This window comes from Hirundo rustica, chromosome 1 (genome assembly GCF_015227805.2).
Source record: "Hirundo rustica isolate bHirRus1 chromosome 1, bHirRus1.pri.v3, whole genome shotgun sequence".
Taxonomy (NCBI): Eukaryota; Metazoa; Chordata; class Aves; order Passeriformes; family Hirundinidae; genus Hirundo; species Hirundo rustica.
Window position 1 is genome coordinate 38,067,225 of NC_053450.1, and position 27,359 is coordinate 38,094,583.

Genomic DNA, 27,359 nt, shown 5'->3' on the forward strand with positions numbered 1-27,359 from the left:
CCGACCCAGCCCGGCCGGGCCGGGTCGGGCCGAGCCGAGCCGAGCAGAGACGAGGCGAGAGAGCCAGGCCGCTCGGGGCGGCCATTCCAGCACCTCGGGGCCCCGCTCCCTCCGGGGGTGCCCGGGGGGCCCGGCTGCTGTCGCCACCTCCCCCCCAAGTCCCCCCCAAGGCCCTCGCTGTGGTGGGCGACCAAAATACACCTCCACCAAACCAAAGCAAATAAATAACAACATTTCTTTTTTTTTTTTCTTTTTTTTTTTTTTTTTTTTTTGGGGGGGGGGAAGAAAGAAAGAAAGAAAGAACGGGAAAAGAACAGAGGGAGCGAGCGAGAGGGAGGGAGGGAGAAGCGAACCAACTCCGAGACTCCCATAAAGAGCGGCACGCACGGAGCGAGCGCCCCGGTGCCGATGCGTGGGGGAAACAATAAGTACTCGAAGTTACCTGCCCTGCCGTAGAAGAAGGAGGGTTCGTGGGTTCTCCCGCAGACATCTGCAGACCGGTGCTTTTTTGGAAGAGATTTTTTTTTTTCTCTCTCTCTCTCTTTACAAACCACAAACGGATGTGAGGCAGGGAAGGTGTTTGACTACTGAAGTCAGGCACCTCTTTTTTTATTCTTCTCAGTCTTGTGTATTCCCCCCCCCCCCTCACACACACACACACACACACACACGCACACGCACACACTCATACGCTCACACCCCCCCCCTTTTTTTTTTTTTTTTGCACCAACATTAACGACCAAGAGAAAAGGAAAGGAGTTTGCTTGATGTTTTAGTGAAATGGACGTAAGATTTTATTCACCACCTCCTCAGCCTGCAGCCGCTCCTGATACGCCTTGTTTGGGACCTTCCCCCTGCCTGGACCCCTACTATTGCAACAAGGTGACTCGTGTTTTGTGTCGTCCGAGGTGTTTTATCTGTGCTGTCGGTGTGTGCTGTTGTCGCGGCGCGTTGCATGAGCGGGCGCTGCGCTCTGGCGAGCCGCGCACCAAGTTCCCCGGCGAGGCGGAGGGAGGGTAGCGGCACTTGCCGGGGTTTGGGGAGCGCAGTGCCGCCCGCCGCGGAGCGGTGCCGCCGGGACACACACCGGCTCCCCCTCAGGCACCCCAAATTAAACCCCCGGAGTAGTCTGGGGGCGGGCGGCCGGAGCGGGGGGGGTGGGTGGGGGAGGCATTTTTCATAACATCTTTTCGGAGAAACGGCGTGGACGGGGATGTTGATGCGGGGGACTTGAATTTCCAGGGCTCTTGTTAATGAGACAGATCGCGCCCGCCACAAACCGGCAGAAACTCTGTCCCGCAGTTCATGTGTCAAAGAGCCGAAAAGCACGTTTGTGTGTGTGTGTGTGTGTGTGAGAGAGAGACATGTGTGTATACACACACACACACACACACACACACTCGCTCTCTCGCTCTCTCTCTCCCTCTCTGTGCGTAGTAAGTCTGCATAGTGTTGTCAAGTCGGTTCAGAGCATCGGCTCCACTTTGTCCCGGCTGTGCAACTGCCTTACCAATTTCTCTGTAACTTGATTAAACCCTCTGCAGATAGGGTCAGTACCTAAGTTTTAGGTCCCCGACCCTGGGGAAGAAGGAATCGCAGAGGATACACGCGCTAGCCCAGATCCTGAGTTCGGTTCCGAGAGTTTGGTGCTGTGATCCCGGAGCACTTGCTTGACTTTTGCAGCCAAGGAAGGGGGCTGGGGTTCCTGCATTGTTACTACCTCTGTAGCCTGAGCCAGCTGGTGCTTTATGTATGAGCTGCACTTTCCCTGCTCTTACGGAATGGGCTTTGCACGTGAATAAAATGCTGGCCGTAGGGAATGATCGGAAAGTGCGAGTTACCCGGAGCACCCCTTCGAGCACAGCCCGGCCAAGTGGAGCAAGCCGGGAGAGAGGGATGCGTTCAAACCTGCGCGCTCGGGCGCCTGTTTGGAAGCCCGCCGTGGCAGCCCGTGGCGGGCTGCAGCGGCAGATGGCTTTTCGCAGCACAAACCCCGCCGTGCGCAGGCTCCGCAGGGCCGGCCGCGGGTGCGGAGGGCGGCGGCGGGGCGCGGTGGCCGGCGGCGGGGCGCTGCCGCGGAGGGGCAGCCCCGGCCCGGCCCGGCCCGGCCCGGCGGGCAGCCCGGTCCCGCGCCCGGCTATTGTCGTGACGGTCTCACGTGTCAGAGAGACGTTCCGAGCCGTCCCTTTCATCCCGGGCAGCTGCCTCGATTCAGAGATAAACAGCAAAATAGAGTGTGCTTGTGCTGAGGCGCGGAGGCTGCGGCGCCTGGGTGAAGCCCTCTCAGTTTTCAGGAAAGGTTTCCCACATGGTCGCATCTACCAATCACAACAGAAAGGACCAAATTCATCCTGGCTGCATTTCACATATACTCAATGGAGTTATAGAATCCAGGGATAAATCTGGCCCTTTGTGGTGGATGCCTCAGGATATTTCAAGAGAGATCCCAGAGGTATGACTGTTAGTGTTGTTCTAAGTAACTATTTTGCAGCATCTGGCATATGTGCACTATATTTTGGAAGTTTGTGCCAGGAGTGAACTTGGTTCAGCAGGAAGAGTTCAAATGTGAAGGAGCATTTATGTGTTCATTAATTTTCTGTTAGTACTCTGAGTACTCATGAGGCTACTGCTACTTTTCATCTGTGGTTTGCTGTTATTTTCTCTATTGTCAGATTTGTAAATTGTAACAGTGAAATGTTGCCATGTGAAAAGCTTGGGCTGATATTATTGCCATAAGAACCAAAGTGTTTGAAGACCTGTTTGGCAGTGAAACTGGACAAACGTTATTAAACCTATCAATGATTTAAAGCTTCAGAAAGAAGGTAATGACTTGAATACACATTTCACTCATCATTTTTGAGGTAGTGGGCCAGATTTAATTTAAAAGTTAAATGCTTTGGAAAATCAGGAATTACTTTAATATATTGAATCATTTTCCAATTAAGTTCCTTAAATAATTTTTGGTGTGTTGCACTCCAAATCAAATAAATTAATTTAGAAAGTAGTTTTCAGAATTTCTTTACTAGCTGGTTAAAGCTTCTTTCAAGTCATGCCATGTATGAGGGAGCAAACTGTTCTTTTCAAATGCAAATGAGACACTCATTCTGTAGACAAGTTGCAACTCTTCTATTTCACTTTGCCTGAACTGATAATGTGCTTAAAAGTGCACAGTCATAAGACATATGTTCTATGCTTGGAAAAGACTTACCAGGAATGTTTCAATATAAGATATCGAGTACAGAGCAAATGTCTTTCTCAGTTGTCTTTACCCCTGACCACTGATAGCATTAAATGGACAGAGTAGGTTTGTCAGGCCCCTTGGAGGGGTACATTTAGTGAACATTTCATTTTTCACCCCCTTTACTCTCTCCCTTTGCCCAGCGTGACTAACATTGCTGTGAAAACTTATCTGACTTGTTCTAAACATGTCGTCATGTTACAGTATTGCTCTGTCACTCATTTTCAGGCTGTGTGTATTTAGGGAGTTTGAAGGGCGGGAGGCCTGCAGAATTTTCTGTTCAGTATGTTTGGTTGAGTGCTTGCTTTCAAACTCTCCCAGGAAAGGAGATGATGGCTGGAGTGTGATGGATTCTTGTTCTGGGTCAGAATGGTGATCTTCATTAGGTGTTTACCTGCAAAACTCATTCAAGACCCTCTGGGATCTTGTTTCTTGTAAAATTAGTTAAAACTTGCTTTTGGTACTTGCTAGTGGATTTGGCCCTATTTTTAATACCTAGGTTTTGCTGGTGTTTTTCCTTTTACAAATTTGCCAGACTTTGATCCTGTACATTTGAAGTCTGCTTGAACTGCTGGTAATCTAGAATGTATTCCACAAATACTTAGGCTTTCAAGTTTTCTAACTGTTCTGTTACCACTAGTTTTTTTCCCTGGTCAGATGGTTGGTTGTAGCATACAAGTTCCCAGGCACATGCATGGGAGGTATTGACTGTGCATTTTTCTGTAGCCAGAGGAAAATAATGTAGATTCAAACAATCGCCGCTTATCTTACAATTTTCTGTTGGCAGGCTTTGTTTCAGAAGACTGCTTAGATCTTTATTTTATAAACCTAAAATAGCATTCTAAGCATCTTAGCCTAATATTTCTCTATCTGCTGTGAAAGCTCATTATACTCTGCATATATTGTTATGCAGGCTTTTCCTTGTTTCTCTTGCATTACCCATAGAGAGAGAAAAGTGAAGGAACAATGCAAACAATGTTGGTTATGACAACTGTGAGAGGTATCTCTTATACAAACAGACAGAATGGATGGTATGCTTTGGTATATAGGTCAGCCTTTGAAATAACATAGTGGAGCTCTTATGCTGGACAGATTTAGGGTTGGGTTTGTACTGTTCACCTCTTGACACTTGAAGCATAATTGCAGTTCAGATATGTTCAGGCTAATGCGAGTAGTCTGTTCAGTTGAAGTTTGTTTTAGGAAATGTCACATTCTGTAACTGAGTTGAATGATATAGAAGAAGTAACTTTGATAATCCAAGTGTCCTAATTTGATAGAATATGTCCAGTGATTTCAAGCTGCCTGAAGAAGTTGAATGATAAGTTTAAATGTTTATGTAGAGAGAAGTAAATAATAGCCTCATGGCTTTCCCTATTGAAGTAAATAACAGCCTCATGGCTTTCCCTGTTGAAGTGTTGCCTCCAAAGACCACTTCGATCAGTACTGTAAAAAGGATAGGTATACTTTAATTTTCATATTTGCAGCTTTACAGTGTTTTTATATATCTGCTCACATGAAGTGCAGTTACATAATTGTAGTTTGACACAGTTAATGACAGGGATGCTGACCTCTGCCATCAGCAGGCAGAAAATAATGGTCTTTACTGCTCCCAATGGTTAGCCTTGCAGAATTATGCACTGGGTTCTTCTGTGATTTGCTACCTTGTTCAAAAATACAGGAGCCTACAACTCATCTTTCCTGCATTCACTGGTAGTTGTCAGTGCAGTGGAAAAATACAGCCAGACAGCAGATGTAAAATGATAGACTGTAGTTGTTTTTAAAAAGAGGAATAAAGAGGAGAAGGGAAGGACAGGGAAGCAAAACCTTTCAAAATTAAAAAAGCAGAGTGACATTGGGTAGAAGTGGATAAGGAGATATAATACAATGCTTTGTAAGCAGGTAACAATCCTGCTTGTAATCAGAATTCCATGGAGCAAAAGTGCATATATTTGTACTCAGCGTTTAGAGTAATTTATTGTGTAAACTTAACCCTACCATAGAGACTACTCTAAATAAAATGTTCCATGGCTATTTACAAAGTGTACATTATTTTCAGGGGCTTTCTTCAATCCAGTCTCTATCTCAAACTCAGAGTTGTGGCAAGCAGGCTCTCTGAAGGACAGATCTAAAGCTGAAATACATGTTACTGTTTTGACAGCATTTTAGATTATGCTCATATTGTTTATCCTGAACATATTTTTTCCCCCTTAAAAAATATCTTGTCCTCGACTGCATTAGACTCATATTTGAAATTTGTTACTGTTGCATAAAGGAAAAATTAAACAGTTGCATGAGGGTTAACTATTGATTTTTCAAGTATTGTCTCTTCGTTTCAAAAGTACCACACGTGAAGAATGTAAATGGTCTTTTCTTTCATACATTAGTATGGAGTGTCGGTGTTGTGGGCATGTCTCAAGTGTGCCTCCCTAAATTCTAGTGTTTCAGAGAAGTGGTCCCAATTTTAGTGGAACACAGAAAATGATTTATGTATGTGCTTTTGAGAAATCTTTCTCAAAGATGTCTATAAACCAAAGCATTTGCAGTAATTTATTATTTTTTTCTGCCAATCAGTACCTTGAGAGGAATTATGTTTTATTCTCATACCAGATGGATGTGTTTCATCTCTAGAGCATTATCCTCCATCAGCCTATCATGAGGTCTTATGGAAAAAAAAAAGTGAAACCAGTAAATTATTAAGAATGCTGAATTAACTAAACACTACAGCACATGCAGTACCTTTGATGTTTACATTAAACCAAGCAGCATCTGGAGGTGATTTTGAGAAGGTGATACTGTGGAAGACTGGTCAGTTCCAGCTTCTGTAGGGTTTGGGATGTGTTGGTGATGATCACCCTTTACCATGAAGAGCTGAGCACCCCCTGGCCCTCAGAGTCCCACATTAGCATGACTTTCTTGTCTTGCTAAAAATGTATAGAAGCAGTTGAAAAATGGACTATGTGTAAAATACAGTTTATATTTAAGCAGAGAATTGTCCTAATCATGGTAGGATTTAGATTCAAATTCTTGGATATTTAAATCTCATATTGATGGTAGATGTAACAAAACTTAGATGTTGGAAGTAAAAAGCTTTCTTTGACTGCCCTCTCAGCACAGCTCAAGAGTGACCTGAAAGCACCACTTCGTGTGGTGAGAGGGTAGTCCCTGGATCAGTGCAGACCTTAGCTTCTGGAACTGACAGCAGAGGCAATTAGTGGCAGCTTTGTTTATCTTTTTGAAGAGGACACATGCCCTTTGAATGTCTACCATGGACTACATAAAATAAAATACATATTTTGAATATAACCTAAATTCAAATGTTTAGTCGTTGCAGCTGGACTGTGTGATTGTAGTAGGCCTCTTCCAACTGAAACAGACTATTTTTCTGTTTTAGCTACGCAACTATGTACCAAATTTCTGCCCAAAGAATGATTTCTTATTAAAAATGTTGAGTTATAAACTGCTTCAAAACATGGTTTATAGCAGATTCGCCAAATGACTCTTAGTTATAGCAATGCTTCCAAAATACTTTCAGGCATGGAATTCACATCAGCCCAAATGAGATTTCCTTGATCATAACGCTTTTCCCTACAGCGTTCAGTTGGAAAATGGCAGCGTTGCGTTATTCTATGGTTAGGCACAGATTATGTAGCCTTAGCGTCAGCAACATACTCTGCCCCTTCACAGCAGCAAGTGCATGTAAGGAACTTTTGTCCCTCTTCTAATGGAGTATCTGCCATTTATGTTAACTGGTAGCAATTGGTTTTCTGATAGTAAGTCATCAAATAAAAGGTTTAGCTCTTGATTTAGACCTTCAAACTTAAAATTGTTTTTCAGCAGGCATCTTGGTGCAACCCACATTTGTAATGTCTGTGGTTTTGTTTTGCTTCTTATGTTTGCAGCAAGTAATTTATTTTTAGCATTTGAATTTCATATGGCTCTAATAATATTTATATCTTATCTTTGAATTGCACATATGCTAACACTGTTCCTGAACTGTTCATTTAGTATTTCTCACTGGGCTGCTATTTGATTTGCTCTAGACCCTTGTTGAATGGTTGCCTCCCAAGGAATACGCTGCTTTCTAAGTTGCAAAACATACTTGAATTACATGAGCATCTGACAAATCCAGGTTAGTGGAAATGTCAGAATGTTTTAGCATTCACATTCTTGTCTGTTAAACCACTCTCAACCAATCAAAAGTGGCACGAGTGGCTTTGTTCAAAGGTACTGCTGGCTAAGCATGGAAATTGAGCTGCTGTGGTATTGCTTTTGTCTCCTGCTATTGTTGTTGATGATTATATGGTCTTAAAGGTTAAATAGAAGTTATTGTAGCTGGTATGTATTTTTTTTATATTAAGAAAATCTGCAGTGAACTCCAGTTTTTATTCTATATGCAAGAATTTGGAACTCTGAAATCAGACAATGATAACCTGTACTTAGGGAGATGGGTCAGTAAAGGAAGTGTGAAGTCTGCAATGTGAAGTAAAAGATTTATATAGACAGTTCCTGCTAGAAGAGAATGTTCTGTAAACATGTAAATTTCTGTTGTATCTATGCTACTCTGTGTGTATATACACAGATGTAGATTTCTGCTTCATTGCATATATTGCTGACTTTGAAAGAAGTAAACTTACTCTGAGAATGCATCATTTCTATCCTATATTATAAGTGATTAGCTTTGAAGTCATATTCTGGTCACAGTTGCCAAAAGTCGGTTGGTTTGTGTTCATGAATAAGAGAAAACATTTGTTTCTCATATGATCATCATGTTTGCAACAACCTGAAATAATAATAAATAGTAAAAGGAAAAATAATGGTGAAAAGGGATGATAACCTTTCAAAAAATATAATTGATCATTTGGCAGACAAAGTTGTGAACATTAGTCATAGAAACCTGCAGATAGTAGAGGCTTAATATCAAAGCTAATGATTTATTTTATGTTAATGACTCTCTGCTAGGGCATAAAAGACTGCTCATAATGGACTCTCAGTGCTGTGTTCAGTTGCGAAGGCTAATGGGATAATCTTACCCAAAACTAAGCTTTTTGAAGTAAATCATGGTGTTATTTTTTCAAGTTAACTCCTGAAAATGTATCATCAACTGATTCTTTAAGAACTGCTTGTAGTCTTTATAGGAATATATAAGGCAAGTTCTTTTTTCTACACCAGCATTTTTCTTAATTGTGTTGGAAATGTCTATTTATTTATTTTTTTTTTTCGGTTTTGGAAAATTATATTCAAGATATGGAAGTCATTCAGTCACTTCAGTGTTTTTATCATAGGGCAGTGGGGTTTTGTAAGGCACAGTTGTTTTTACAGGTTGAGCAAAAGAGAATTATTTTTTTTGTGGCTTAGTCACTTATTAGCTAAATGGCAGTAAAACTCTTAGTTTTGCATTGAGAAGTTTTTTAAATCATGTTTACAATTAGTTATAACCAACATTATATTTCAATAAGAGATAATTTGCCTACTAAAGTTCACATAATGTGCTAATCATGTGTAGTGGTTAATAAAGGCCTCCTATCTCACTCCCCTGATGGCTATAAAAGGCTATTATGTTCATGGCAGCAGTTCAGGTACAGCTGCTGTGTGTTAATAATGCATCATTGTCCCACTAATAAACACAGCAAAGGTCAGCAACCCTGAGCACCTAAACCACCCATTCTCTTTCCAAAATATTTATTAACACCTTAATGGTGTATCTATTCATTTTGGTTAGGATTATATCAGTTAATGACCCTCGTGGAATACTGTGTGTTCAGGTTTTGCAACCTACATGCTGTTGTGGGCTGCTGCACTCATCTTTCCTCCAAAACACTTTTAATCACAACTATGTGTTGTTTTGTGAAGACTAGAAGTTCATGGTCACCTTTTGATTAACTTGCTTTGTTACTTAGTTTGGCAGTTTTCATTTTTTTTCCTCAGCTAATTTAAGATTCTGTCTAGAGGCTGAATTTTCATGACTAAAGACACTTTGTAGAAATTCTGTGTGCTAAAAAGCTGTGTGACTGTGTAACAGACATTGACACATGCATGCACAGAGACATGCGTGTATACATGTGTGTACATGAGCACTGCTTCCCCTAGGTTCCACACATAATTTTATACTAGTTACTTATGTTTTCCTTTTTAGCATAAACTGCTGTATTCATGAAGGTTTTTTAAAATGCATTTTCTACAGACAAAGAACATACTCACATGGGATTTCCATTTTGCCAGGGAAACATGCAAATCAATAGGCCAGCACTTATCTACATTAAAATTAGGTACACTGTAATTTATGGGTGCAGTGATATTGTATTTGTCTTGCATAGCCTCAGATATTCTTTAAGGTAGCCTGATTCTGTGTCTTTAGAGAAAAGCAAAAGTGGTAATTGGAGAAAATATCATTTTCTCATCTTGTAGTGTTGTCTTTTGTTTTCTGTTACTCATTTTAAAAACTTGATTTTTTTTTCTTGTGCTGTGTGATTTACAAACAAATGTTTAGAGGGCAGAATACTACTACATTTCTATCAAGAGAAATGAAAAAGCTTAACTAGCTGAAGGGTTTCTTTTTCGTGTAGCACATAGCTTCAATGACACATTTGTCATGCTTTAAATATATAATACATACAATAAAATATGTACAGGCACAGTTGTGATATATGTACTATCTGGCTCCGTTGCTATTGTTTGTAGTCTCTACGGTTGTCATACATTGTTCTTTGCACATCATACCCTTGCAGCAGAATTTGACACAATTTCTAGCTTTCAGTCCTGCACCATTTTCATTGCACAATATACATGAGTTTGACAGGGTGTGTTGAGGACAACTCTGGCAAGCAATTGATATTTTGAAGTGGCAAGCGTTTCAGCAGCTGCCTGCTTGTGAAAAAGGGATGATAAGGTATACTGTATTGTTAGTTTCAGGCAAAGCATTAAGGTTTAAGCTCTGTAAAAATGTACACATTATTCGTCAGTGGTGAAGCAAGCCTTTTATGTTTTTTAGAGCTTAGCTCTCTGGCTGATGTGAACTAGAATGACATTGGTTTAATGGTCAGTAAATGAATAGGAGTACTTTGAATTTGAACCACTGCCAATTTTGCACCGACAAAGAGACTGACAAAAGAAAGATTTTATGTGAAAGCAAAGCACAAGCAATGTTTGAGGAGGTGGGGAGAGGGGCAGAGGAACCCAACAGAAATATTCTCCAACGCAGCCTTGTAATGATTCTAAAATTGTTAAAACACATCCATTTTGCATGGCTCATTGGCTGCAAACCTAAGCTGTTTCATCTAATGTTCTTTAAAACCTGTTGTATACACATAGTCTTTTAGAATATATTCATATGGAATTTACAGTGTGTTTTTCTAAATACCACACTGTGCCCTGAAGGCCTGTTGGCAGAACATCAGAGTTGTCCACTGCTGGAGTTCCCAAGTCTCTCTCTATCTGGTAGTGGGAAATTGTAGTTTAATCAGTTATGGCACTTTCAGTGTGTAACATTCATTAGTAAGGCAATTTGTCATGACTGTTAATAGTCAGGATGCATCTGCTCTCTCTTCAGTTATGGAGTGTGATAAGCAAGAGGGCAAATATTTCAATATTTAATAATATTAGCATGTTTGAAAACTGTAATTCAAGGTTAGTGCTCAAAACACAAACATCAGATTATTAACATTCTATGTATTTTTACCAGTTTTACCTTTACAGATTGGATTTGAAAGTACCCTTAATACTCTTACGAGTTGTGCATTATGTGACTAGTATTAGAAAGTAAATGTTAACATCTTCAATGTTTATCAAAGACTTTCCCTCTGTTTTCCTCTGTAAATTGAAAGGTAGGAAATTTTCACGGAGTTGCAAATACCAATAATTATTTTCCAGTGTATCAGAAATAAATTGTTCACAGTATAATTTTTGGCAGTAGCAGACCTTTTTCAGTGTTAAGTTTTGTGTCTGGGCAGCTTATAATGTCATGTTATAAAAGATATTCGATGCCTACCAAATAGACAACATGAATTAGAGTAATGTTCTCTTCTCACTAAAAAACAGCTTGTAATCATTGTTCATTGTTCTAAATATGAAAGGATAAATTGTTTCCTACAGCCAAGAAAGGTTAGAGAGGGGTTTGGGTTTTTTTTTTCACATATATCTGATAACCCTCATGTATTACATAATATGATAGCTTCACACACAATAGCTTTGTGACACATTTTAATTTTTAATGAAAAGCCCCCAAAATTTTAACATAATTATTTCTTTAGAAATCGAGCCCAATCTTGGTAAAATCCATTCTTGCTAGTAACAAAAGATGTTACTGTTTAAGTTCCTGTTCAGCAGTTAGTTGGTACGCTTCACTGGATGTTGTCAAAAAGGCTTTTCTCGTGATTGACAACCCTGTAGGAATGTGAATGGAGATTTTAATTGCATATCATGTGTGCATATCAGAGTGAGTGGATTCACTGACTCTGCTTAGCTCTGTATCTCTACAGGTCAGCCATGCCAAAATGCTTCTTTTTTTAATAAGCAATTGATATATTTTCCAATAAGTGAGAAAAGGGCATTCAAGTGAAGAAGGGACTGTAAAGCAAAAGGTTCCTGTGAATTTCAGAAGAAAAATGTGTGCAAGAAGTTTTAACACAATTAAGAGGTGTTTTGATGATGTAAATTCACATCAAGTCTACATTGACCAAAGACTGCTAGAATAGAAGTGTGTTTATCTATTTTCTTTCTTTTGTTGTTTTGGGTTTTTTTTTTTTTTTTTTTTTTTTTTTCCCAAGAGTACTTTGAACAAAATCAGTTTTTTTTTTTTTAAAAAAAAAAAAAAAAAAAAAAAAAAAAAAAAAAAAAAGTAAGCTGAGTGGAAAAATTTACTGAGGCAGGCTGCCCTTGAGTCTTGTCCCCTTATAGAGACAAGGGGAAATGATGGGTTTCTTCCTTTATATTGAAAGCTAGTGGGATTTCTTGTTCGTACTGGATTTGATGCACACTTTTTGGGCAACACTGTTCATTTAGAAGGAGATTTATCTTGATAAGGACCTCAGTTTTAAGTCTGATACTAAACCCAAGTTTTGATATCAACTGTAATGCAACTTAAATATTTTTTTCCTTACAAACAGTAAATGATACATCATTACAAAATAACTGCTAAACAGACCTCATTATTTACCATAACGAAGAACATGAAAGTAACAAAGGCAAATACTTGTTATTATGAATAATAATTATATATTGATATCTTAAATTAGATTCCACATTTCATTTTGCATCAGAAACCACAGCATTGACTGTATTCTTTTTACAGTTCATAAAACATCAGCAACTGAAAGCACAGCTACAAGGCAGTTGTGAGGAACTTTTAGCTGAGTTAGTGTTTTGTTCCAGTACAGGGACTTTAAAATCTAAAGAAGGATGACAGTTGCATTTTTCTGTGAGGACCCCTGGGAAGGAATTGTTACTTAGTGACAAAGTTTCTTTCCTCTTTTCTCCTGGTTTGTTTTGAATGAAAAGCGAACTGACTGCCTTTTGCTCTTTCACCTTTTGTGTAAGGCCAACTCTGACTTTCAGGTTATATTTGTGTAAAAAGTGTAGGAAGAAAGGGTGCTCACCACTTGTTGAAGACACGTCAAATGGTCTGAGAACATGCTGGCACCTTTATGGAGCCTGTTTGTTCCTGTGCTGGATTAAAGTGTATCTCACCCAACTGCATCTTGAACACCAGTAAACCCTCAAGAGTTCTTAAAATAAGAGAATACCTTAAGAAGAAAACCAACAATATTTACTTTATTTCTAATGAAGCAGATCACTTCTGACTTAATATATGACATTAATGTATGGTTGGATCTACTGTAATCTGACACACTATTATGGGTTGTCAAGATTTGCGAGTAAAAAATAGAGCACTGGGTCCACAAGACTCTAGGGGAAATTCCAGATTTTGAAACTTAAAACCTGTGTGAAATTAATAATTTTTTTTTTTTTTTTTTTTTTTTTTTTTAATCTAGATAGGGGAAACAATCTACTTAAATTGTGCAACACTAAATAGTAGAGCCATTTTTGTAAATCACCATAGTAGCTCTTGAAATGAAATGGAAAAAAATTGCAACATCGATGTCATGAGGACTTCATTTTTTCAGGACTTTGTTGGATTATAAAGTCAGACATTTTAATGCTGGGAATGGCAGATTTAAGGATGTCTTGATTTTGCTCTTTAGTATGTTATCATTGACAGGAATTTGAGTGAAACAGGATGTGGAATGAGTGATCAATGCCATTGCAGCTTTATCATTAATGTAGTTGCAAATTGCACCAGAGTAAAACTTTCGGGCGACCTCAAATTTGCATTTTTTTACATTTTGATCACATGACTTTCTAACCCAAATAATATTGTTTCAGAAATAATTTCGTGTGTGTGTTTTGCTGATTGGTTTGATTGTATCCATGCCAGTCATTGCTGTTTTCTCTTAGGAGTGTCTGAGTCTCTTCAGCCTTGCAGCTCAGATTTTTCTGCTGTGGAGTTAACTCCTTTTTAGTAGCAGGGAGACTTTTGTCACGGTGAGTGAAGTAAGGACCAAGTCTTGCTGTAGCTAGGAAGATCTTGGGCTCTCTCTTACCAATCCTTTCCTTCTGATACTTTGGTGCAGGCTCTCATGATGCATGCATTACATTCTACAGATTTTGGACTGAACATGAGAATACCTGTGTTATTTCTTTGTCATGATTGCCCCCGTTTTGGGCTGAGGAACTCAAGCAAAAGTTACAGCCTTAGTATTTTCTAAACTTTATTTCTGAACAAAAGGCACTTCTCTATGTCAATGTCTTTTCTTCTCCTGAATTCGAAAGATGTCCTGCAGATAATGGAGCTGGTTGTGTTTCCTTAAGGCTAAAAATAGTCAAACTGTAAATACAGATATTGTGACCAAAATTACAGTCACAGGGTACTATAGTTAAACCTACAACTGTAAGTAAGAGAAATCTTATTGTGCATGTATTTATTGTCATATATATAGTTACTATGCTTATGGAAATAATTAAAGAGGTATCTGTTAAATATATGCTTATACTAAACTTTGTAAATTTGTATAAATTATATTAGTTCTAGTAAAACCAGGGGATTTGGTTTACAAATCCTTAGGGCCCATCCTATAATATTTTTCTTTGGAGCTAGAGAGGACTCCATATATATATTAGTGAAAGCTCAGAGAAAAAATATTTTTGAAAAGGAAAAATATGTTACTCAGCAGAATCCATTGAAGAATGCTTTTAAGAATGTTTTCTCAGACAGAGGACTTTCTCAAACATAACACTACAGTGGAAGTACTAAAGTAGCATTCTTAAACTTGGCTGTGGTTTCATTAACTCTTTTCAGAAATTCAAAATTTAAATGCTGATATTTACTGCATAGTAAAATAGTTTTGAATTTAGAAGGACTTTAGAAGGTTTTGGTTGGAGCAGAGGACTGCAGATTTCTAGGAAGAAGTTTATTACAACAGAGACAACCCTTAACCTGCTGCTTCCTACACCTTATTTTTTAGAAGTTTATGCATATTCTGTAGCAATGGGACACACTGATGTACCAGGCCTGGAAGTTAATTTTCTACCATTCACTCATCAGACTCTTTCCTTATTATTACTACTGAGCTTGTAATGGCCTGTACAAAGCCTAGTAGTTAAATAAAAATATCACAGAATCACAGAATATTATGAATTGGAGAGTGTCATAATCTTCAGGTCCTACTATCTTGGGTAAGGATGAAATATTTTCAGGAAACATGAGCTTTTCACATACACTGAGTGTTCAGTCAAGTATGAGAGAGGACAGCAGGGAAGGGGAGCACTGAGTGTTTAAGGAGCTCATCTCAGCAAAAGAGCTGGGTCTGTGGTCCTTCATGCTGGTTCAAGAATGTGTTTATATTTTACCATCACTAAACTCCAGTTTCTGTTCTGCCAGGACACTCCTTTCTCCCTGTATGTTTTGAGTATTCGCCCTACACAGATGCGGAACTTTGAAAAGACAAGTGAATCGCAACCTTAGCATATCTGTCACTCAGAGATTTAGAAATTTATACTAGAACCGAAGAAAATATGAAGATATTCTGTAGGAAGAAGTGTTTCTGACTGGTCTTGGCTGAAGCTGTATACCATTCCCTGAAAAAGCTGACTAGCTGACTCTTAGATGAGAAAGGACATAAGAGGGTCCTGAAGTATCTGTACTGACTGGAGAAGGGGTTTGTGGAGTGTGGGGTGAGCCCCAGACAGATTAATTTTCACCCTGAACTCTTTGGGGGGAATCAAAAATCTCTGTTTCACAGACCTAGTGTGACAACATGTCTGCTTTAAGGCAAACAGCCAAATTCAGATTGAAATGACAGCAGAGCTGTTAGGATCAGGACAGATCAAGTAGTGCTGGATGATGTTAAAAGTTATGTGAATGTGGGTTTGCAGAAGTCTTTTTGGTACGGGTATCGCCTTTTCTCTGAACTTGCATGACTCTAGGCAGTGTTTACTGGCTCATGGAACAAACTCCCCATGCTTCAGGGGTTTCTCTGCAAAGTGTCTTAGTCCATGAAATGTCATATTAGCTATTCCATTGCTGCATTCATCTGTTACTTTTGTCACTCATGTTCTGTAGAAAGTCCTGACCTCCTGCAACAAAGACTGATTTACCATTTCCTACCAGGAATTTTCTTTCAAAAAGGTAGAATCCAAAAATATCAAGAAATCCTTTTTCTGACCATTTTATAGATGAGATCTCATAAGAGAAATGGGGAAAAGTAGTATAGCCAAAAATAGATCATGGTGAGAGAAGGAGCAGAAGGAGCAGTCTCCATAAATGGATGTAGAGATTCTTCAATACAAATTTAATTGTGGAGTAGAACTAGAGAAACACTGCGAGATGCTATATCATCTCCTGTCCCATTCCCCACCCCCCCTTCCTTCTCCATCTCTGAAAAAAATCAGTCTTCTCCACGTCACAATTTGTTATCTTGTAACTTGGATGAGAACTTCATTTTTCCTCAATAGCAGATCTTATTTCAGTCCTTATCTGGTGGTTCAATAACTTATGCCTTGAGCCCTTAAAAAAAAAAAAAAATCTGATGAGTTTGAAGTGCAAGGAGTGGACCACTCAGATATGTGAATTCTTTTTCCTTCAGGGTCACTCCACAGTACTCCATAAAGATAATTCTGCTATTTGAGTTTTGGTTTTTCCTCTTCTTGGGGTTGACTGTTTAGCTGAGAAACTGACAAATCTGCTACAGAAACAGTTAAAAAGAATTAGCTTAAGATTATTAACCACACAAGTGTTGAAGTAATGAAAGGACTTGTTTATACCCATAAAAGTAAGGAAGAGAAAGGTAGGGATTAGAGCTGGAATTCCATATTTAGTTTGAAATTTCTAGTGATGGCAACATATTTTGTATATAGGATTATTACTTTTTGGCAAGACCTGCTATATCTAAACACTTTTGGGTGGGCTAAGGATGGAGTTTCATTTTAACTCAGAATTTCCTTGCTTTGTGGTTTTAGACTTTAGATTATAATAACATTTCATGAGCATTAATTTTTATGGTACAGTTCCTTTGTAGAAGATACTGGTTTTACACAGAAGTAATGCTAAGTCTGTTGCATTTGATTTTAAATGGTGAACTTCATTATATTTGTCCTGACAAAGATTTGTATCCTCTAGGATACAGAACTGTGACAAGGTGTTTGTGAGAGAATTAAACAAAACTTGTATTTTGTTACCATTTTTTCCCTTTGTCTTAGGATAAAACTTTACCCTCTTGGTGCTTCATTGTAGGTCTGAAATACACGTGTGAATATCTCATTACATTCTGTGTGCACCACTTGTATAGGACTGCCAGCGTCTGTCACCAGTCCTGCATTAATACAGTTTCCCATTCCTAGTACCTTGTGTTTAGATTCAGTGCAGCACAAGTACAAAGCTGCTGTCTTTTTAGTGTTGAAGTTTTAATATTTTTCAGCCTTTTTAATGATTTTGTTACTGAACAGAATTGGACTTTATTTTTGCAGATACCACTGTATTTGAAAAAGTCCCTATTATTTCCTCCCTTGAAGTGTTTATAGTACATTGTGTACTTCTCTATGTATCCAAGTCTCCAAATTAGTTCTCTGTGTATCTGAGTCTCCAAATTAGTTTGCATCACTTCTGTTATAAAACTCCTTTTCTTCCACCACTACTCTGAAATTGCCTTTCATACTCAGTGTAACCTATGAATTGGTCCTGCAAGTGAGTCATTCCAAGGTTGTTATTCTTCCCTTATAACTATATTTAATAGAAAATACTGTGCTCTATGTTATGTCCATCTTGTTCAGATGGAACAGTGTCTGCTGAGATGGAAAAGCAGAATGCAATATCAGAATACATTTAAATGTAATAACATCTCTGGAAAATTTCTTTTTATGGTACAGAAATAACAGCTCTTCTGCCATTATCACTGCTTTGGCTTTTTGAGCCTTGTGGTACCAGAGTATTTCAATGACTGGCTTGGCCTTGCAGCTTTTACTGTAGGAAGAATGGCACTGATGTCCAGAGGAGTTTTGCATTCTTCAAGGACTGGGATTTGGCCTCTTGTGAGCTATATAGCCCTGTCTTAGGAACCCTTTTTTCCTGCATAAAACATTACATAAAATTTAGTGGTTTATCTCTCCTGCACATTTTTTCTATTAACAAAATGATACACCTGAGGTTAATTTTCAAGATTATTGCGTTTTATACTTACTGACCCTAAAGAAAACTTACTGAGAACATTAAATTAATTTTCTACTGAGTGGTGTTTTTCCTATAACTACGTTAACCCAGTATTAACTGTCACACTTACAACATCACATTTTATCTGGCCCTCCTGCACTTGCAAAACTGTGACTGAAGTTCTCTTTTTGAGTTACTCTTTCCTCAAAAAATAATCAGTTAGTTTTATTTTCCATGTGTAGTGGGTCAATCCAAAGGAATTTCATTAGCAAGACAGAGGCCCACACAAGCTATGAATCTGGGGTAAGAAACAAATGCACAAACCCACAAATGCACGGCCTCTCTTCAATAGTCCCTGTAGGATTCCCTCCAGGTCCTTTTCCTAGTAAGTAGGATAAAGGGTGTTGGTAGTTGTAGGGGAGGTTACACTTAACTTCAGTAGCTGAGGGAAACTCATGCCAGAAAACTTGTTTTTGTTGTAAAATAATTACATATCTTTCCATCCGCATGTTCTCACCGGATCTTTCAGAAACATGTGACTCACACAAAGGTGTGATGCTCTCACAGTGTGATTCAGGCTGCTGCCTGCCTGGGACATCTCGAAAACCAACTGTTACTACTTGTAAAAATTTCCTTTTAATGTTTTCTTTAAATCCTCATTTCAAATTCAAAATCCTTGCATAAATAGATATATGTAATTAAATAATCAGTGTATTTTCCTGATACAGGGATTTTGTTCACTCTTCCTTTGATCTCTCTCTTGACCTTGTTCTATGTTACAGTTTTGTTCCTGTGATCTACAGTGGACTGTGGGTGTGGTTGAATGCTGTGGGGCTGGGTAATGTGAATTAATACTACTCTGCATGTTGTAGAGTAGCATTCCATGCAGATACTTCCGTGCCCACACAGGATGCCTTTGTGGAAAGATACTCTGCTTTGAAAGCAAATGGACATTACAGCTGTCTAGTCTTTCACATTAAAGTTTTGTCTTAACTGGTGAGCTGCACTAGTTTGTCATATGGCTACAGGACAAGTACCAAGCAAAAGGGAGCAGAATTTACATTTAGTTACAATTTTAAATGGATTTTAGCCAGCTCTGAAACTGCACCCTAAGGTTACATGGGAACTTTTCAAAATGGAAGATATACTTCAAATTCATATAGGTGCTAATGTGTTTTCGTGTTCAAATCTCATGTATAAGTGTACCTTAGGCATATTTTGAAAATAGCCTATATATGCACTATTAATGAAGATAATTCAAGAATGAAATGTCCTAAAATTCACCAGTGGATGTGATTCCAGTGACAAGCAGTTCTACTTAAAAAGTGAGATTTAATATGTCTCAGCGTTGGCAGGCTTGGCTAACTTGAGTGTATAGCAACCTTTCTAGTTTGCAGTAGTTCTAAGTCTGGCTTTAAAAGTGTTTCAGGAATCATTTTGAAGTAGAAATCTGAGAATATGAGATACACAGAAGGAAATGTTTCTGTCTGTCATGAAAAATCTGTATCTAGCTAGAGGCTGCAATGATTGTGAAGAATGATAGTATCTCAGATATGCAGTATGCATTTTTGACTGTCAAAATTTGCATATATTTAATGCATTGAACTGTTTTAAAAACACTATTCTTAGAATGCTTGTCAAAATATTTTCTGTAATGGATGAATTTAAATCTAATTAACATATTCATGTTTTAAACTTATTGGCATTTTTTTGTCCAAAGAAGTGCATAATTTATACTCATATAAATATCTTATACATACTATATTCAGAGGTAGTATATAGCTCTGGCTTAAATTGAACTTGGATGATGTTCAGTCATAATACATCTTACTCATCAATACAACTTTTTGTAGTTGTTCATCAATATTTTCTGAAAGAAGAGGATAAATGTTTTATACCTACAATGTATCTCTTATAGTTGGGGTTTTTAAAGGTGGAATAAAAAACTGAGGTAAATCTTCCTCAGAGACTTGTTTTGTACAAAACTTGTTTTGTGTGTGCAACACTTATAAATAAAGGTGCAAGAGCAAACAGTTTAGACGTCAGGTAAGATGACATCTGTATAAGCTCTCTGCTGAGTTCTGAGTAATCTTTTGTTAGTTCCCCCAACAACTCAGTCTAATCAAATACAGGGATGTAAGCGATATCATGTAATAGGTTTTTGGAATCAATAAATATGCCAAGGTTTTGGATTACTAGCAGTGTAGATGTGGCTGATAAGCTCAATTGTTGGAAAACTGATCCCATAAAAGTGAAAAGTGAGACCTTTAAAAGAAAAAAAATCAGATGAAAGCCAAATCTTTTATGAAACAGAAATAAAGTGTGGTTCTACTTTGCACAAATTTGGACAAATAAGTAATGATATGATAGAGGGAAATATGCAAGTTTAGCAGTGATATCTTTCAGGATCCAGGTTGTTAACAATGGATATACAAGAATTTTGGGTTAAAGAAATGAGATATCAGCTCTCTCAGTCTTGAGAACATGTTCAAAAAACTGCCTTGGTGTTAATATTTAAATTAGAGACTTAGATGTGATTGTGCCAAAGGTCTGTTTTCTAAAGCTTAAATACAGGCAAAGCTTTGGGATAGGAATCTTCCATAAAACTGGCATGGATGGTTTAGCAGTAGAGATAGGTAACATATGTTTCTTCAAAGTATCCTTTTCTTTGTTCATCTGGCTTGCCAGTGTGCCTTCGTTTGTGACTGCCAAGCATCTAAAATTAATGTAACATCTTATTAAAAAGATGGTGAGGTTTTTGCATGGTGTGCTAAGCTTGTGATAACCACTGGTACATAAATTCCGTTGAAGGCATCTCTGTGCAGCAAAGATTTTTCTAATGTTGAACATCTGGGATTTTTGGTGTTTGGTACTGGTCTCCCTTGGCTGAGGTTCCTTGTAACATCCCATTCTTTACTGGGTATGGATTGAACTGTGGAGGTTTTGCCCCACTGTTCACCAATGAGTTCACCATCTGTTCCATGGGTGCTGGTCTTTTTGTGTTGGTGACTTTATTTGTACCAGTGCACAGTGTGGAGGCTGACTGAGAGGGGAGCTGTTGGGATTTGATGCCTCCTCCCCCATGAGATATATTTTACTGGAAACCCTGTGTATAGTGGCATTTGTACTGCTGAGACATATTTAATGAAGATAATATATTTTTTAACTTTTGCTGTTTTGGTTCAGTACTCATCATTCATTTATATGCTGGTAGCATCCATATTTAGTGCTGTATAAATTAATAACACTATATTTAGTAAATATGAACTATAATCGTTGTGCTATTTAATTTGGGTCTAATAAGTACTTGCCAGACTAATGTGTAGTCATGTAGTTGGGCAAATGTACAAAAATGTCATTAACTTGTTTTGATTTGTGGACAGTGATGTATGTGGCAATGTCTGTGAATACTCCTGCTTTTCTTACACCACAGCTACCTCATTTGCCAAATATGGCTATGATCCTTTGTCCATGTTAATTGAGAATGGCATCCTTATTCATCATGTGCAGGGTTTTTTTCAGCCACTAAAATGCTGTCCAAAGACTACTCAACTGAGGAAAACTGCAGAATAATACAGAGTGCTTGTTTATCTGTTGTTGTAAGCCTTCTGTTTTATCCCATTGTAATGAATGGGAAAAGGAACTCTTACATGTGAATGCAATGCTGTTGCTAAAGAGCACAAATTCTTTTTGGAACATCAGCATTAATAATTGGACTGGGACTTGCCTGAAATATTTTCATCAGCCATGTCTCTGTTCAATGTTTCTTCTTATTTTCTTTGACCTTCTGAAAAATAAGTGAAAAATGGGTTAAGATAATTTACATTAGTTGTCAAAAACTGTGTTTATTTCTTTGATAATAAAGGTTTCCATTCCTTGATTAAATTTATGTTTATATTTGACATTTTCCAGGGATGCATAAATTCATATGACAGTTAAAGTCTACATACTCCCAGTATCTAGTGCCAGGTTGAGTTGAATTTGGACACTTCACATAAATAAGAGTGGTTTTATGTTTCACCTTCATCTGGTAGGTGAGCACTCCACCTTTTCTTGTGAAACATAATCGGTTTTGACATGGCAAAATTAGATCCTGGCTATTTATTATCTGCTGAAATCAAAAACCATAACTGGGAAGGCATGTGGTAAGTCCATTGGAACAGCTTGCATGCAGAGAAGGAAAGAGGAGGCATTCCAATTTTATAAGCTCAAGGTGATTTTCTCTAACACCTAAACCATTTTAATTAATTACCCTGAAAGACTGAGTAAATTATTATTTGAATACTTTATGGGATTACATGTTAACATTTCAAGGGCAAAGTGCTGTACTTAGCTTTTCAACAATGCTTCATCTGTTGGAATATATCTTCTGAATTTATATAGTATACTGCAGTGTAAAGGCTAGTCAGAATTTGAGTGCTGTGAAATATTACAAGTAACTGAAGTCAAATGTGACCAGCTGAAATGGGAACCCTAATATTTATGGAGACCTGATAGGGACCTACAAATCAAGAAAACCAAGAATTAAGATTTTAAAAAATCTTTTCCATATATATATATATATATATGTATGTATGTATGTATGTATGTATGTATATGTGTGTATATATATGTGTGTGTGTGTATATATATATAGTGAAAGTAATCATGCAATGCTATTAAAATGTCAATAGTAATACAGGTGTAGTCTTTTCTGCTGATGACGTGTTCCATGAGGAATAGCCCTGCGTATTTGCCGGGTGAGATGCTCTTTCACTTGCCCTGCTTACACAATATGCAGAGCATCACTGTTTTATCTTCCTTTATGACTTCCTCTTTTGTCACTTTAGCTTTGGAAAGAAGGTTTATAATATGTAACCAGTACCTTCTTGGTGGATATATCTACGTGTTTGATATAACCTTTTTGAATTAGTGGAGTATGTGAAATGTGATAGATTGTTTAAATGATGTTTGTAACCAAAATATCAGCTGTACTCCACAAATATAATCCTACTTCCGCTGGAAGAGCATACAACCTTTTAGTAACTTCAGCCTAGCATCAGTAGATTAGATTAAATCCCCATTTACTGCATTATATTAATATTTTCAATGGCACACTAATCCAAGAAATAAATGTGTCAGTTTCTATGGCTACCCTGTAATGGCCATGGCCATAAGACTGTGCCTTAAGGCCACATAAAAGACTTAATGTACAGATTGAGTAGAAGCACATTATTTATTATTAAGCTATCAAGCTGAGAAAATTTAGTGATCTCATTTTTTAGATTTGCTCATTTGACCTGGGCCAATTTGCTTGGATGATAATACGGCGTATTTAAAACCACAATGTTTTCTCAGTTTTAAGGATAAAGTGATTCACACTAATCTTTCAGAACAATTTTGTGGAATTAATGATTTTTATGCTCCTCTGATACTTACTGATGGATCTTTGCATTTTTTGTGGTTTGAAAATTAGGTAAGACTCTTTCAGGCTTTAAATGAATGCACTGGAATTCAAGTGTATGGCTATACAAAGTAAGAGAGATGCTTCTCTCACATCTCCCCCCAGCCCCATGATATGTTGAGACATTTGAGCTGTAAATAATTTACCATGAAGTAAGATGGGGTGACCAGCAAGAGTCACAGGGCTTCCCCTGACCCTAGAGAGTCTTTTGATTGTTCAAAGATGGAGGACTGGAACTGCGGTGTTTCAGTGTATTTTCCTACCTGTAGACCTGCACATTCAGCTTAACTCTCTGAGAGGTGTGATACGAATCTCTTCCCCCTCTGCCTGGGATGACTTTAATTATGTTGCTTGTACAGTAATAAAACCAGTCACCTTTGGTGTACATTAATCCCCACCACAACTTGGCTTCCAGCAGCAGTAATGGTGTGCGTAAGTGGAGGGAGAAGGTGCAGTGCAGGGCATTTCTGTGCTCATTCATACTAGAAAGAACAGAGTCCTTAGAGATGGATTACAGGACTAAAACACCCAGGAGACCTCTTTGGCTACAAATGAACATAACATGACTGGAGGGACTGTTATTAGAGGGGTCAGAGCCCTCAAATGCTTACCTAGCAGATGGGAGATGGTGGGAGAAAGGAGGCAGAGTATTGTGAGCAGGGCTTCCTTCTCAGAGTGTTACTCCCCCTAGCAATACTTCAGGAAGTGGTGATTTTATCAACTAGAATGCAGACCATTGAGTCACCAAATAATCGAACTTCGCTAAAAAATTATTTCTTAAATATGATTTGAGGAATCTACAGTTTATTTTCTTTCCTGTGCAGAATTTGTAGTTATCACATCATTTCCAAAAGGTTTGTTGAAAGACAAAATTGTTCTTATAAAATACTCTTTTACACTTCCTAAGAGAACTACTAATAACACTTTGAGACTGTGACACTTTCCAAGAGCTGACATTTTTAGAATTTCAAATGTCAATAAAACTGCTTAAAACCTTGTAAGGAGCCTGAGTGAAGACAAGAGAGACTTAGCAGAACATATTAGTGGTTTTAACACGTGTCTGCTTAAGCCTTAAAATTTATGTTCTGAAAAGGCCCATTTCTAGTAAGTCAAAATAACCTTCACGACAAGTTTCATCAACATAAATGCTAAAGACGAGTGACAGGTATGTGTAGCATATAGCTTACATGGAATGTAAAGAAAAAGAAAAAAAAAAAAAAGAAAAAAAAGTATTTATAAGTAATATAGACCTAGAAAAGCAGAAGGTAACATTTTTGTCACCTCATAGTGACTAGCATTTACATGGGGTTTTTGGTGCATGTTTGCCATTACAAACACCACATTTGCTCTTAAGTATGTTTGTCCATTCAGGCACACCTAGCATAACTAACAAATGGTTATTACAAAGTCTCACTTGAGGTTAGACTATCTGATAGCAAAATATCTGGAACTATTTACAGTGTCAATGTTAGAGGAGAGAGGAGACTTCTGAGCCTGTATGTGTTGAACAAAAAACCTAGTAATGTAAGTAGTTTGTGTTATAAAACAGCCCTGCACTGTGTGAGATGTAGTGTTTCCAAACACTAAATTTACTAGAGACAAATGTTTTGTCCCTCCCATGCAGCACCTTTATGCAATGTGTTCTGTACATGGAAAGCAATGTGTTCTGTACATGGAAAGCAACTGGTGAGTAGGTCATTATGTTAGGGACAAAGGCTTTTGTAGCAATGAAGTTTAAACTGCTGTAGCTTCTCAAATTTTGTTTCTTGTCTCAAGAGAAAAAAATATTAAAGATTTCATCAGCTGCCTATAAAGAACTAGTCTTTACATTCAGTCCCAGTAAAGTAGTATTATCAGGGTAACCTTTCTGAAAGAATTCAGGGTACGGTACGAGTCTATCATCACAGCCATTTTGGTAGCTCTTTTCACAATTAGTTCAGATGCTGTCTTGTACTTTCTAGTTTAGCAGTGTTGGTAGAGAAATGAATGGCAAAGAAAATAATCCCAGTTAAGGCCTTCTGTTTGAAAAAAATGTAATGCTGCTAGGAACAAAATTATGTAGCATGGGACTAAGTCATCTTGTATTAGTGTATTCTGTAAAATCCTGTGTATAGCATTATTATAAGCAAATGAGACTTTCCAAGTAACAAGTGCCCTCTATTTAAACAAACAATTTTCTATGCAAAGGTTAAACACTGAGATATTTTTCTTGTTCGAGTCATGCTCATGACTTTGGAAAGTCACCAAGCAAGTATACTTAAAAAAGAAAATGTGAATGGAAAATTCTGAAGCATTTTGCCCTTTTGGTTCCTAAAGAGTGAGCTATCGTTTTTCTCCACTGTGGTCATTAATAATGACAGATGTATGTGGTGCAGAGTTCACCTACATTATTGTCAGTAACAGGGATAGAGAGGGAATATTTATTACAGCAGAATGAGGGAGGGGAAAGACATGATGTTGAACCAGAAGACAAGAGCAGAGTTCAGTGGTTTTCGTTTGGGTGGGGAGAAGGGTTAGCAGAGAGCATGCGCAAAGATTTCCTAGAGACACAGCTCTCATTGAAATCAGTTGAAATACTGCTACAGGCTGCTGTGAGAGGTGGATTGATTGGATCTTTAATATGTTGTGCTTTACAGTACTTCAGTAACACAGATTTATTTCACCTCAGCAAAAGCTGTTATTGCTTTGGGTTTGCAAACAAGTATGGTAAAACCATATAGTTTTTTAATTTATTTATGTTAAACTGGTCAAGCATTAAATCATGACCATGAGCTGATAAAAGGACACTCCCAGCTTGACACCTATTAATTTTGAAAATATAAGGAAGTATAGTTTTGGGTTGTGCACCTGTTTTGTAGAACAACTTACAAATTTTTTTGATTGTTGTTACATTACCCCTTAAAGAAAAAAAAAAAAAAAAAACCACAAGGTTTTCTCTTATTTTGCTGTATGAAAAACAAACATGGCACCCCCCCCCCCCCCCCCCCAAACTGGTGGGGAGACTCATGAGCTGACAGTATGTGGGCATCATTACATGCCAATTGGCCTATGATTCATGCCACCTGTCTTTCATAATTTAAATGTCTCTTCAAGAATACTTGAAGTCAGGGAATCTTTTTGCATCTCCAAAGTGGCCATCTAAATATTAAGAGCTTGAACTGGTGACTAAACTTGGAAGAGTTCAGGCCTGCAGGTTGGCTTACAGTTTAAAAATGCATTGAGGAAATGGGCAATAAGGCCAGAATTTCATTTGGTAGCAAATGATGTCTGGAGAGAAAGACTGAGAATATGAAAACATGTTGTAATTTATTTATCATGTGAAAAATTATGTTCTACTTAAATTATTCGCAGATGAACTTAATGTAGCATGAAAGACAGGTGAAACTGGGATATCTGACTTTTTGCAGAAGATTGGACCATGGTATCTCACCCTTTAAGGGTTTTCTGAATTTCCCACTTGAAATATAGCCCTCAACTAGTCATTGTATCAGAGAGTTTTGTTGTAGTAAGTAGCAATCTTAAGTTATATCAGGTCTAGTATTTAATCTGCAGACATAGAGTTTTGGACCCGTGAAGGGGGAAAAAAGGAACCATTTGCCTGATGGTAAGCTGTTACTCAGTGTGTGAAAGTTTGAAGAGCCCCACATGGGTGATGTAAGTCCAACTCCTGTCCTGCATGGGACAACTCCAAGAATCATACCATGTGCAAGAGAGCATTGTCTAAACACTTCCTGAACTCTGGCATGGTTCTGTGACCACTTCCCTTGGGAGCCATCTGGATGAAAAATCTTTCACAAATACTGAATCTAGATCTCCCTGACACAGCTTCATGCCATTCACTCAGGTCCTCAATGGTCACCAGAGAGATGAGATCAGTGCCTGCCCCTCCTTTTCCTCTTGCGAGGAAGTTACAGACTGCAGTGAGGTCTCCCCTCAGTGTCTTTTTCTCCAGGCTGAACAAGCTGAGGGATCTCAGCCACTTT

The 27,359-nt window shown here is 38.1% G+C and overlaps 1 protein-coding gene across 2 annotated transcripts in view; it reads left to right on the top strand.

The window, feature by feature from the left end:
* Window positions 1-442: 442 nt before the first annotated feature.
* TOX (thymocyte selection associated high mobility group box) overlaps window positions 443-27,359 on the top strand; it is a 218,314-nt gene continuing 191,397 nt past the window's right edge. The window contains exon 1 of one of the 2 annotated variants that reach the window (XM_040084983.2): window positions 443-882. In XM_040084983.2, the coding sequence (XP_039940917.1) occupies window positions 781-882 (102 nt within the window). In that variant the 5' untranslated portion in view covers window positions 443-780. Of the gene's footprint in view, window positions 883-2,308; window positions 2,453-27,359 lie in introns of those variants that run through there. The other variant, XM_058423505.1, reaches the window with a different exon arrangement.